Source organism: Candoia aspera, chromosome 7 (genome assembly GCF_035149785.1).
Source record: "Candoia aspera isolate rCanAsp1 chromosome 7, rCanAsp1.hap2, whole genome shotgun sequence".
NCBI classification, from domain to species: Eukaryota; Metazoa; Chordata; class Lepidosauria; order Squamata; family Boidae; genus Candoia; species Candoia aspera.
Window position 1 is genome coordinate 60,730,072 of NC_086159.1, and position 14,962 is coordinate 60,745,033.

Consider the following 14,962-nt stretch of genomic DNA (forward strand, 5'->3'; position numbering starts at 1 on the left):
AATGGACTGTATCAGAATTTACAACTTGAAATCAAATCCAGACAAGATAGAGGCGCTTTTGGTCAGGAGTAAACTGGGCTCTGGAAATGGGGTTTACATTTGTAGATGGGATTGTGGTTGTAGTTCCCTTGAAAGATCAGGTATGCATTTGGAATTGTTCCCTGACCCCAGCTGTCTCTGAGTTCCCAAGTGGCAAGGAGGGCATTTGCACAGTTATGGCACAATTATGGCAGCAGTTGCCCATACCTTAGTTATATCCCTGTTTGACTACAGTAATATGCTACCTTGAGGAATATTCAGAAGTTTCAATTGATGCCAAATGTGAAGCTCTTAGTAATAGAAAACAAATTTCCCACAAAGACCTCTATTATCAGATTTACTGGAAGAGAAAAGGATTTGGACTTTCAGGGGATGTATGGCAAATGAAACACATCTTCATGGACAGCAGAGACTATGACTGCAGCAAAGACCAGAGAGTAGTGCTTGCAACTGCAGCAGAGCCTTTTTAAAGGACACTAAGTTAGCTACCCTCACTTTCTAATCATTTTTGGAAATTGCTTATTTACTATTCTAAGGCTATTAGAGATCTTCAGAATGACAAGTTTGAAAAACCACCTTCCTTCTTGAACAAAAGAAAAACTAACTACAAGTTTAAGAATTTAAAGAATTGGAAACAAATGGCAAAAAGCTAAATAAGATTTTGATGTAAGAAAGTTATACACAAGTTAAGGGTCTGGACAAATTTGGAACATTGAGACTTTTACTATAAGATTTTGGAAATAATTAATTAAATAAAACAAAGAGCATCTTGTGGTAACCAGATTGTTTTGTCTGTACTAAGTCAAAATAGAACCTTGAGACTTTATGATTTCAGAAAATGGACACTAGAGGGGACTAAAGATTCCAGGCTGAAAAGGAAAAGGGGGAAAAAGTGTAAACTTGCCTTTGGTTCTCAGTTAGTATGGGGATTTATAAAATGACACAAAATGCTATAATATTTGAAATACATCAGGAGATTTTTGAAGAATGGGGCCAGATATTAGTGCTACAATATCAGAAAAGTCAGTAATGATGTCTGCTTCTTTGGAAGAAGAAAATGTCCAAAAGATGTTAAATATGATGCAGAAATACTGGATAATTAAAACAAACGAACTGTAGATTGCAAGATAGAGAAGGCACTTAAAGTGGAATTACAAATGACAAGCCAAGAGAATGACCCTGATAAGGAGTTTTTACTGGATATATAAAAGAAATTGGTAAAAATTTTGAAAATCAAAGTGGAAATACAAACGATAGACCAAAAGAATGACCTGGAAAATGACTTTTCACTGGGTTTATGAAAGAGGTTAGCTAAGCCTCGAAGAAGCCCTTGCAACAGAAAAAAAGAAAACTCAAAGGGAGACCAAATCCTACAATAACATCTGAATGAATGGAAGATTAAAATTGTTAGAAGTAAAAGGGAGGAATATAAAGTTGGTTTTTTTGATCAAGGTTAAAATAAGATACAGTTTTATAAAGCTCTGATAACCCTTTATGGACTTTTTGCTGACATCAGGACTGGAAAGTTGATGATTTATGGATTTGCCTATAGATAGGAGATGGGTTATGAGGAGAAAAGATATTTGTAACCTTATAAGGGGTGAAAGGTAAAGGTAAAGGTTTCCCTTGACGTAAAGTCCAGTCATGTCCGACTCCAGGGGGCGGTGCTCATCTCCGTTTCTAAGCCGTTAGAGCCAGCATTGTCCGTAGACACTTCCGGGTCATGTGGCCAGCATGATGACATGGAACGCTGTTACCTTCCCACCGAAGCAGTACCTATTGATCTACTCACATTTGCATGTTTTCAAACAGCTAGGTGAGCAGGAGCTGGGACTAGCAACGGGAGCTCACCCCGCCGCGCGGTTTCGAACCGCCGACCTTCCGATCGACAGCTCATCGGTTTAACCCGCAGCGCCACCGCATCCCACATAAGGGGTGAAGAGTTATCAAATTTGTTTTCACTTGTTATGAAGACCAGAAATCACTTCTTTACATATTTCTTTAATTTTCAACTTTCTTCTTTTCTTTTTTTTTGTACTTTTTATTCTTTCTTTCTATTTCTCCTTTGTCTGAGTTTAGTTTGCTTTTACTATTGTAGCTAAAATCTTTAATAACAATTATGAAAAATAAAAAGAAGAGCAAAGGATTCATTATGGAAATCTCATTGATTAGATACTTTCATGTACAGAATCCAATTTATCTTTGACTTACTAGGGTGGAACTTTCTAAATTTTCTTACTAAGAACCCTTTGATGGACAGGAGAGCGAATTACCTGTTTCCCTAATAAATAGGGGATGTGCAGATCTCCAGAGCTTGCTTTGTTTTACAAACTGCCCTTCTCCTTCTCAGGTTCTAGTAAGAGCATAACACAAAAGACAGAAGCCAAACTGTGCTTAATGCCAGGAACATACTACCGTCCCTGACCCCCATGTTGCAGATATTCATTGGTTGCTAATTATTTTACTTAATTACTTAAGAAAAATAATTAGCAACCATAATTAGCTACTTAAAAAATGTTGGCTTTGTGTTTTAAAGCTCTAAATAGTCTGGGACATGGCTATCTGTGGATATGAACCTCTCTGGATGATAGGATCATCCAAAGGTCTTCTTACAAATATCCTCACTTTCTGAGGTCCACTCCTTCCAGAGTTGCACTCCCCTCTTTTTCTTCTTAAGAGCCTTGGGTGGTGCAGAGTGGTAGGTGGCAGTATTGCAACCGAAACTCTCCCCACGACCCAAGTTCGATCCCAGCGGAAGCTGGATTCTCGGGTAGCCGGCTCAGGTCGACTCAGCCCTCCAACCTTCCGAGGTCGGTAAAATGAGTACCCAGCTTGCTGGGGAAGGTGACAACTGGGGAAGGCAATGGCAAACCACCCTGCTATAGTCTGCCAAGAAAACATCGCAAAAGCAGCATCCCCCCAAAGGGTCAGACATGACTCGGTGCTTGCACAGGGGACCTTTCACCTTTCACACCTCTTTCTTCTTTACCCAGGTCTCTTCATTTTGAATTAGTTAAGATTGATTTTAACGGCATTTACCAGATTTTTTTTATTGTTAGCCACCCTGCATGACTTCTAGCAGAAAGGCAGAATGCCAGTGGATTAAATAAAAATAGTAATAGCTACCTGTCTATTTTATAAAGCTATGCCAAGGAGACATCCAAGACTACTGTTCACAAGTTCTCAAGACACCGTCTGATGGCCAGGGAACGGACAATGCTTTACTTCATCAGCTTTCCTTTATTAGCATATTTGTTTGTTTCTTTAAATGGAGTCTTTTTACCCTTTTTGTCAACTGTTGTTCTGCATTAACTATTGATGTGTCAAACATGCCATATTTCATGGAAAGTAAAAAGCTTGTTTTAATCTTGAATGGTACCTGTTATTTTTTTTAAAGTAAAAATATATACAGTATCTTCCAAAAAGCTATATCTGCTTTGAAAAAAATGTGAAGGTGAGTGTGCCTGGAGGAAAGCATTTACATTACTAAGGGGTAAAGGCAAAAAGCAATTCTGTTAACTAAAAGGAAATCCTAAAGTCAGCAAAATCTGGTAACATAGATAGCCTTAAGATTTTGCAATGCCTTTTCCAGGGCAGACTCACACTTTTCTACCCAGAAGGAAAAGGTGCTATCATATCTATAGAAGGAGAAGCAGCACAACAGACTGAAGGAACCAGTGCTGAAGTCCATAGAACAACAGTTACCTGTAAAATAAATCTAAATATTTGATGCAGGATCAAGACAAGACAAGTCTCATGATAGTCAGCATTCAGGATTACCATGCCCTGGCTTCAATATCCAGCTGCTCTCTCAGAGTATAACGGTCCATTAGTATCCATTTATCCCTTGATATGATCAAATGGATGCCTCTGATCAAACTTTGTTCTTTTGCCTGATAAAAAGACATATTTGTGCTATGTGACATCAGAGTATTTTGAATCTGCCTACTATGAAAATAAGTGTAATGGTATGTGGGAATGACCTTGGGAGATGGGGTGAAGAGATGCTGCCTAGGGAATGGTCAAATAAGGGACAGCATAGCCCACAGCTGGATACTGGGAAGGGCAAGAGGCTCAGAAGGGACCCTCCCTAGTTTCTCAGGCTGTAGAGGAGATGGCAGGAGAATTGTCCTTTCAGACTTGCAAGATTGATGTCAGCCTTGCCAGGTAGACCAGACAGGAAACACAATCAGATAAGTTAATTCTACTTTATTGTAATGCTGCATTAACAGAATGATTAATTAACAGAATGATGAAACTCCAATTAAATTAATTGGAACTTACTTCTAAGCAGAGACATATATGATTGCATTTTATAGCTAGAATGTAAACAAATATATTGATAAACCAATTACATACAGTACTTCTTTCTTTTAATTAAATAATTATAAGATTGTAAATTGTGTAGCACTGTCATGAGTACTGCTGGTGAACAGGAGGGGGCCACTATCCAGGGGCAAAAACACATGTGTAGTTTAGAGACTTTGAGCTGTCATTCAAAGAGACACAGAACAGACCCCCCTTGACTCTTGGGGGTTTACTTGTCTGGGTTTTCCCATGCTTCTTCAGTTTGGTAGGATTTTCTGTCTACTATAGCAATAATAAAGCACTAGAGACTTCTTCCTCGTCTCGGCATGGTTCTTGCTTAGTCAGGACAAGCACAGCCAATTATAGAAAAAGGTAAATGAGTACATTCATGACATATAATCCCAGCCTTTGTATTTCTAAGGAGTTTAGGGAAGCATATATGAAATTATTCCATTTCATCATCACAACAGTTTTATCATCTTTGTTATGGTCAACAGAATAGAATAAATACACATAAAACATAACTGCCAGAAAGGAAGTTGAAATATTAAAAAAACAATGAAATATAATAACTTCAAAGGAAAATATGCATAAACAGTACTAAAGCAAAAACCAGCATGTAAAATATGAAGCAATAGAAACTTGAGAGAGAATGGCAGAATGCCAGTCAGCTATTTTAATGATTCAAGGGATACAAAGAACTCCACTCTAAACTGACTGCATTGGGTCCCCTGATACTAACAGATAATAAAGCTTTGTACAGCAATGCTATTAATACTAGAATTATTATTAAATATGTAAGTAGCACCAGTATAATAAGCATCAAAACAATTTTCATTAAAAAAAAACCTCTGTAAAGAGCTCACATATTAAGAATAGATTATAAAATGATACATGATTTAGCTAATGATGTGAGAATATTTATCTGTTTGAATAATCCCAAAAGAAAAGAAGCTGGGATATGAAGGCTAGGTCTTCAAACACAGTTTTCTTTAATTCCAGAGCCTCTTGAAATGATTCTCTGCCATTATATGATCACCTGACCATTCCAGGAACTGCTGTTGATTTAAATTCTAACAGTCTAATTGATAAGGTGAACACGTTTTTAATGTAAGGGGTAAAAAGCCATTCTTAATGTAAATACAAGAACCAGTTTGGTGTACTGGTTAAGGCGCTGGGCTAGAAACAGGGAGACTGTGAGTTCTAGTCCCACCTTAGACACAAAACTAGCTGGGTGGCCTTGGGCCACTCTCTCAGCCCTAGGAGGAAGGCAATGGCAAACCACTTCTGAAAATCTTGCCAAGAAAACTGCAGGGAATTGTCCAGGCAGTCTCTGAGAATTGGACACAACTGAAAGGATTTTTTTAAAAATGTAAATATAAGAGTACTGTTATATAAGAAAGAGAATTTGATACTTTGTAACAAAGTATGCACAAGCTCTCCCCAACACTACAAATTTTTAAAGAAATTATATTACTGTTGGCAAAAAGCAGGAAAAAAGACATTCTTTCACAAGGATGAAAGCATTTCTTGAAAGTAGAAGAACAGGATTAATATTAACTGAAATCTTCAAAACATCTCAAGATTCCAACTCTGTACACACTTATTGTGAAATAAATCCCACTTATTTAATACAAGTTTGTTTGTTTGTTTATTTGATTTCTATAGCCACCCATCTCAGCAAGTGACTCTTGGCGGCTTACAACAATAAAACTATAAAACAGTTAAAACAATTACAATTAAAACAATTAAAATACAAAATAAATATACGTGGCTGCCGAGTAAGCAATGTGTGGATGGTTAATATAACCAAGAAACGAGACCATTCACATACTTGGGGCCCCAGGCCCGGGCACAAAGCCAGGTCTTCATGGCCTTATGAAAGGCCCACAAGGTCAGGGACATCCTAATTTCTGGAGGGAGAATGTTGCAGAGGGCAGGTGCTATGGAAGAGAAGGCATGCCTTCTAGTTCCTGCCAACTGACACTCCCTGGCTGACAGGACCCGTAGCATACCCAACCTGCCAGATCGAATTGGACAGGTAGAAACAACTGGGAGAAGACGGTCCCTTAGGTAACCCAGTCCCAAGCCATGAAGGGCTTTAAGGTAACAACCAGGACCTTGAATTGCACCTGGAAGCACAGAGGCAACCAATGCAGCTCACGTAGCAGTGGTGTTATGTGTGTCAAGTATCTGATACCATTTACTATCCGTGCAGCTGCATTCTGCACTAGTTGAAGCTTCCAAATGCTCTTCAAGGGCAGCCCCATGTAGAGTGCATTACAGTAGTCCAGACGGGAGGTCACAAGGACATGAGTGACTGTGAGCAAAGCCTCTCGGTCTAGGAATGGGCGCAGCTGGCACACAACCCAAAGGTGTGCAAAGGCCCTCCTAACCATGGCTGCCACCTGCTCCTCGAATAGGAGCCATGAGTCTACGAGGACCCCCAGATTGTGCACTGGGTCCATCTGGGGCAGTACAACCCCATCCAGGACCAAAGATGGAAAAACCTTGCCACCGGAAGACCCACAAACCCAAAGCCACTCAGTCTTGCTTGGGTTGAGTTGAAGCCCATTGCACCCCATTCAGGCCCTTACAGCCTCCAGGCACTGGGTCAGGACATCCACGGCATCACTCAGGCAGTCTGGGGTAGGTAATTCTGCAGGCAATTGCCTACAACATCCTTAGAATTACTTTGCACATTGCACATGAGAGGACAAAAACCAAATGCATGTCACTGACTTAATTAGATTATGCCATATGTAGCATACTGTTATAAAGGGTACTGACAGTTACTTGTAATATATCATCACAAACATGTCAAAATTCTTGGCAATTAAGAGTGATTAAAAAGAATAAAATATGCCCATTGAGCACAAACTGTTGTGAAACACTGGAGTAAAATGTACCGTTCTATTATACCTAAAAACTTTTCTGATTTTTATAACTTATAGCTGGAAAAGCACCGGCAACTTTAAAAGTTGTAAGCAATTAATTCAATACATCTGTTTGGGAAAAAATAATAATTCTATACTAGAAAATCAGAGGCAAGCATACAGTACAAATTCACATAACAGTCCTGCTGAATCAGTCCAAGGCCCACTTTAGTTCAGTTTTGTAATGATTGATTCACAGACTGATAAAGATTCAGGAAATTGTTTTGTTACAATCACACACATGCACACACTCCTGGAAGGATCTCCATTATCAATGAAAACAAAAGCTTCCTCACTGGTTTGACTTCCAGTGGGGACATGGTGGACTGAACAGCTGTGCCTGCGGGCTTAGCAGGTGGAACTGACATGTGGCAATTTTTTTTTCCAGGCTCAGGCAGGTTTTCCTGAAGCCTAGGAGTATTCTCCGGATAAAGGAAAACACCTGGAATTACCCCATCTGTCCTCCGGACGGCTGCCTGTAGCCAGAAGATCGCAAACAGCATTCGCACTTGACTGGTAAGAGCTAGCTGGGAAGCTGGGACATCACCATTTCCAAGCCACACTATAGCCTTAAAGGGACACTAAGACCAGCCACCCCATTTCTAAATCACCCAATTTATTATTTTTTTTAAGTATGCTTACCCTAAGAGAGACTTTCTATAGCGAGGAGAAGCTGTCTCTCTTGGTTATCATTATTTTGGGGATTACTTTTTTAAAAAAATCTTTTTTAAGTTTTGGAATTTTTAAGTTTTGCTTCCAAATATAAGGAGGATTGAGAGTAAACAATTGTCTTCCTGTTATTAGTTTTATATTAAATTTGAAGATATTAGCATTTTCCTACATGTTGAATCAGCTGATTTAAACCTTCAGCTTTCCATTTCTACTTTCCCTTGGAAACTGTCTGCTTATCTCATTTTCACTTGTGTAAATACAGTCCAGAACTTTTCTGTATCTTTGACTTTCGCTAAACTCCTAGGGGGCACCATAATCTACTGTGTGAGACATGGAAGATTTAAAACAGATTTTTTTCTGACTTCCACCAGGATTTTAAACAGATCTTTTCTGATTCCTATCAAGCTTTTATACAAGACATTTAGGACATCGTGGAAAATAAGGTAAAGGTAAATGTTTCCCTTGACGTAAAGTCCAGTCGTGTCTGACTCTAGGGGGCGGTGCTCATCTCCGTTTCTAAGCCTTAGAGCCGGCGTTGTCATAGACACTTCCGGGTCATGTGGCCAGCATGACGACACGGAACGCCGTTACCTTCCCGCCGAAGCGGTACCTATTGATCTACTCACATTTGCATGTTTTCGAACTGCTAGGTTGGCAGGAGCTGGGACGAGCAACGGGAGCTCACCCCGCCGCACGGTTTCGAACCGCCGACCTTCCGATCGACAGCTCAGCGGTTTAACCCGCAGCGCCACCGCGTCCCATATCGTGGAAAATATGAGGTCTAAAATGTGTCATCTGGCTGGGGATGGAATTGAAGAATTCAACAGTGACAGAAATGTTTCTTCTAAGAAAGAGATAGGGATTTCTTTTGAGATGCTGGATGAAGATTAGATAATGGAGTTGGAGAAATTCAAGGCAGAGAGGGATCTGCAAGCAATAAGTGAAATTGATTTTTGGGGAAATGCTATGAAAAAGAAGGGATCATTATGTACGGGAGGTTTTCTGAAGAGAAGTTGTAATTTTTGAGGGGGGCAGTTGGGCTGTTTGATTTTTTTCAAGAGAAAAGTTCTGTGAATATTGTGGGAATATGTAAATGCTCTGGGTTATTTGGAAGTGGGATGAGGGTTAAAGAATGTTTATCTGGATTGCTTTTAGGGTTTGACTGATGTTATTTGCTTTTAAGGACTTGGATTAAGATTATTAGAGTATGAAAAAAAATTATTTGGATGGTTTTAAGCATTTGATTTAAGGTTACTGTTTCACATAGTTTTTTTTCTTTTTTGGGTTTATTAAGATTAAGATTATTAAAATTGTACTATTAAGTATAATGGCAGACAATTTGTGTACTTTTTAGTTTGATTTTTATTATAGTAGACAGAAATGTATAGAATAGTAGTATGAAGGGAATAATTAAATAAGTGTTATCTTTTTGGGGGGAAGTTGTTTAGGAAGTTTATATGAATTTTTTTTCTTTATGTTAATATAAGGGGAGGGAGTAACTGTACTTAGTGATTATAATGTGCTAAAGTGGAATGATTTATAGAAATAATGTGATTTTGGTTTAATATAGAGTAAGAGACAGATTATGGAAATTTGTATATCCTTGCTGTTAAAAGTTGGAAGTCACATCTTTTTGTAATGTTGAAAAAAATTGTCTCTTGTGTTTTCACATCTTTTTAATTCATTTTTTTTATAGGGTTTTTTTTGGTAGCTTATATCTTTGTCTTGAAACTTAATAAAATTCTTTTAAAAAAGCTTCCTCACTGGTTCATGTGAGAAAAACCTGAGAAAGTATCTACTCTAATGCATTGGGAGATAAATCACTTCTAAAATGGGAGTTGTTCCATTGATGAAATTCTTGTAAGCCTACCCTTTTCATCTCAGTTAACCTTAAGGAGGTCTCAGAGACAATCCTGCTTGGAAGAATTACAGGTAGTCCTCTCTTAATGACCACAATTGGGACCTGCATTTCAGTTGTTAAGTGAAGCAGTCATTAAGTGAATCCAACCTGATTGCATGACCTTTTTTGTGGTGGCCGTTAAGTGAATAACTGTGGGCATTAAGCAAACCACAGGGTCGTTAAGCAAATCACATGATTCCCCACTGATTTTGCTTGCCAGAAGCCAGGCAGGAAGATTCAAAATGGAGATCATGTGACCTTGGGACACTGTGATGGTCATAAACGTGAACCAGTTGCCAAGTGTCCAGATCGTGATCACATGACTGCGGGCATGCTGTGATGGTTGCAAGTGTGAAGACTGGCCGTAAGTTGTTTTTTTCCAGCACTGTTGTAACTCCAACAAAATGAATGGTTATTAAGTGAGGACTACCTGTACTGTTGGTTGAGTCAACTGTCAAGAACTTGGCAAGCATTTTGTTTTTCATTGTAGCCAACTGGATGCTTCTGGGATGCTCAAAAGCTGGAGATGGAGGCATACCACTTTCCCCCTATTCTTCTTCTGCAACTGGTATTTTGGAGGCTTGTTGCCTATGACCTGGTCAATAATCAGAGGTGTCCATGAATCTGAACAGTTTCATTTAAATGATGAAGAGTGTCAGAGTTTGGGCTCCTTCTTTGTGTTTGTAAAACAAGCATCCATTTTCTGCTGAAAGTCTTTTTAACTTCTGGATGCTACTGAAAAGCCATGCTGGCTTCTTCCTTTACCTGGATGACCCTTTCTTATATTGTAAGTTAAGCTTCAATTATTGTGATTTTAATAAACCTAGGCTATTATGGAGAGATTTTGCCCTCTTCCTTTTAATCTTTTTTTATAAAATATTAACCCCTCCCCCCAACATATACATTTTTCCACATAATTCACAGATATTCTAATATTTGTTCTTGGAATTACTATTAATAGCAGACCAGCAACCCTAAAATTATTAGAAAATATTGACTAGGTTGAAGGCATCTCATCTGCCATGTCTTCATACTGAAAACGCAACCTGAAACTATACAGGGCTTCTATCATTTTGCTCTTTCATTTTTCATTGTATCAGAGATTTATATTTTTGTTTAGTACTGAACACTGTAGACAGGAGAATCTGAAGGTAACTTCTTAGCCAGAGACTATATGTTTTGCTTGAAAAACTGGATGGCCTTTTGCCAGGAAAGAGAAGAAAATGAACAGCAAAGATGGTAGGGTGGTTTATCACCCAAGTGGATGGATATGGGAACGTATTTCATGTATTACTGTTGGTAGCACAGTAAAAATTATGATTAAGTAGCCTCAGAGGAGTAACCATTTGTAAATGCTTACGTTGTTCTTTTGTTATTCTTATCTTATATATTACATATATTGTAACCCTATTACACTATGAACCAGTACTATATGAATCTTTTTTGGCCAATCAGAATTCACTGTTTAATTTGATATTTCTTAATTTCCAAATTTGTTATTTTATATTTAAATATCGGTTTGTCATTGAAATTCTGCAATGGAATATCGACATATAGAAGAAAACTCCGATGTATACTTAATTATTTCATGGTAGTTCATGGGCTGGTCCAACATTGGTCTGGATGAATGAAGAATGTAAAGGAGTTGTCTTTCAGGAAGGATGTTCTACTCATAGTAAATGATGTTATGGCATGTCAGTCATTAAACTGAAGAATTCCAACAGTTTTCGAAGGAAATTTATTGTTCCCTGGAACACTTTTCTGGGCTCTTTCCTCTAATATATGCATCTAAACTCTTGTAACCTGAGTTGACTCATTCTAAGTATTAATTCTAAATTAATAAATCAATTAACACTGAAACTCACTTTAAATAAATGTGGAAGCACTAAGAAACAAGGAGATTTTTTTTTTAAAAAAACATTGTTTTCCTTTAAGTGAACCCATATGTGTGAAATAATATCACTAAACAAATGTACAAACTTACATTTAGATGAAGTTGGTTTGTCCAATGGCCAATGATTTTATATTCTGCACTTCTATTGATTATTTGATACTGGAAGATATCATAACGTCCAGGTGCATCTCCATTTTCATTGAAAATAACAGGTGTTCCAGCACTCCCTATGAAAGATAATAAGAAAATTCTTACCCAATGATCTTAGTTTGCTGGAGTAGAATTATATTACTTTGGGCACTACTGCGAACACATGGAGAAAAAGAAAAGTATCCTGAAAAACATATTATTGTTCCAAAAAGATATATTCAGTCATTCACACTGCTAACTGAATCCCTTTATCATTAGGGATGTGCTGTAAGCAAGTATCCAACACATTCCCATAAGGGATGGGATAGTGACCAATGAGTATTAATTGATGGATGTAATCAAACTGTCTTGTACTGGTGTTTAAATTTATTGATTGGTTAAATAATCAACTATATCAAAAAGTCCAGTACTGGTAAATCAGCTGCCACATCATCAGAGCTTATATAGTCAGCACATAGAGTTAAATTGTATTCAGGTTCAGCAACAGGTGTCTTCAATCAGGCTTGGCATGATTCTTGTATATGTCTGTTGCTGAATCATAGTATTCAGCATTTGTAGTCTAGGCATTTGATCACTTCCTCTTATTATGGATCCCTGAGGAAGGAATGGGAATTAGATGAGATTCTGTAATGAAGGGAGAGACAGAACCTGACATGAAGTGCTTCAGTGTTACTTAGTTTTCCAACTTAGAAAATGTTCCTCCAGATATTTCATTTTCCAGTCCTGTTTTCTATTTCCTCCACACATATTTAACTGTTAGTCAGCATCCTGCTCAATTCTCATTAGTCTGTTTGTGTGTGTGTGTGTGTGTGTGTGTCCCCTCATTTTTTTTTCCTGTTAAATATTTGTCTCAACTTCTGTGAACCTTGGTTTCTTCTCAGCTTGCTGATAGTTGCTTCTTCTTCATCAGCCTCACTTTGGTTATATACAAATTGTAATCCAGATCCTGAGTCTGGCATTAGTACGAATAAAGGTTACAATTAAAATAATCACTTCTTGAAGTAAAATGGAGTGACCACTGAACTGCTTGTGTGATTCTCTTTTGTGCACAGCTTTTCTTATATCTATATCTTACATAAATTATTTTAAAGAAATGGGAGGGTGGAGAGAGAGAATTGATCCAGACTGTGGACTACATCCAACATTATGTTAGTGGATTTTTGCTCACGTGCCTAGAATTTCCCCAATGCTAGTTAGAATCCTTTGCCTCAGGGAGTTCTGCAATTATGCTGAAAAGATCTGGGATTGTACGAGGAATAAAGGAGGTAGATGAATCTTGACCATTACTGAATGAAATTCCATCAGTGGACAGATAACATAACAAAAACCTGCAAAAAGTTGTATATTTTATGTACTAAGTAAGCTAATATATCCAAGTAATAACTAATGTTTTAAATTGTTTATTTAGCAATTGCAGAAAAGGGAAATACATATGAATTAATATATGCAGTTGAAACGCAACTAGAACTCCTGGTGGCAAAATGCTTGTTCTAATATAGAGAGAAAGTTCAATTCTTCAGACCATTATATAACTGATATAAAATGAATGTTCTTCCAGCCTTGGTTGAATTAATTTTTCTGCAACCATAAAAACATGCAACATCCATTGTTATTTTCTTCCTGTTGGTTTCTAAACTACTGCTATATCCATATCAGCACAAAATGAGACTCTTCTGAACAAAATTAATGGCATACCCACATAATATGTATGCTTGTTGCACTCTGAGCATCACATCCCCAATTAGCCAGTTAACCACATTGTCCTAAAAAGATACAGTGATGTCCATATAAATGGGAAGAATTAATTTAAGTGAATAAATCATAATTTCACATCCAAAGAAATGTGACCCATAAGTGCCAATATATCCCTACACTTCAAAAGGCACTTCAAAATGCAATTATATTTGTACAATGCTCTCACTGTGAAAATGAAAAACTTACACATGATCAAGCCTTTCAGTGCAGAGTCCAACAGTTTTGTAAGCAAGCAATTCCTCATAAAACAGGAGTGTTCTTGGACCAGAATATAAGATAAAAATTAAGCCATATTGAGAATATGTTAAAGTGTAATGCTTCACCTGTCATTATTACTAATTTGTGTCATCAGTGTTGAGTGCCAAGATAGGTTATTGGCGGTGGGGTTTTTTTTCCTGCTATTGCTTTCCTTTTTAATTAGCAGTTAAATGGAGCCACAAAATTGTTAGATGCAAAGAACATTAAATTACACAGGTGGGTAAAATAGAAAAGGAAGAACATCTATATCAACATACAGTCCTCAAAACCCCAAAAGGTATGTTTAAAAATGGGGAACAAAATCTGTTTGCCTCTATTATGTGTTCAAGTGAGACAGATAAAATATGTTAAATGAAAAGAGAGCTGATAAAATGATGAGAGCTCATTTAAAAGACAGAATGCCAAAGCAAAAATTATCAACAATTAAGTGGAATTAAAGGATTCTAATTTAAGACTGTTATGTTGGCGATAGAACTGCACTCTCTACTCTATCCAGTTCAGTGATAAATGAAGCTATTATCAATGTGAAATCCCAGAAACAGCAGCATTTCAAACAATACAAAATCTAAAATAGAAAATTATTGTTCTCCAGCTATTAAAACAGGCAGGAAAAAAAAAACAGATACTTCAAAAAATTCTACCATAAAAAGTTATTTACAACTAATGGCTGTAAAAGAATCTTCTATCATAGCAGTAGAATTATAGTCTGTTCTGACAGAAGTGGAGAAAGATTAAAACTGATGACAATTCCATGGGTGTTGGGTTTGTTACTGAGAAAACTTTGCTTCAAAAATTGTTTAGCACAAAAGAAAGATAAAAATGAGATTTCCTCCTCTCCCTCATATAATTACAGGTAGTCCTTGTTTAGCAACCACAATTGGGACCAGCAACTTGGTTATTAAGCAAAGCAGTCACTAAGTGAAACTGTGACTGTGCTTATGATCTTTAGCTTTCCTTTGCTTTCCAGAACTGCGAAGATTGCAAATGTGAGAATTAGTTGCAATGTTACTTTTTCATTAACATTGTAACTGTGAATGGTTGCTAAACGAG

General features: G+C 37.4%; 1 protein-coding gene across 1 annotated transcript in view; it reads right to left on the reverse strand.

Moving 5' to 3' along the window:
- GRM8 (glutamate metabotropic receptor 8) overlaps window positions 1-14,962 on the reverse strand; it is a 494,048-nt gene that overhangs the window by 83,833 nt on the left and 395,253 nt on the right. Inside the window, exon 7 of the mRNA XM_063309577.1 lies at window positions 11,840-11,976. Coding sequence (XP_063165647.1) covers window positions 11,840-11,976 — 137 coding nt within the window. The remainder of the gene's footprint in view (window positions 1-11,839; window positions 11,977-14,962) is intronic.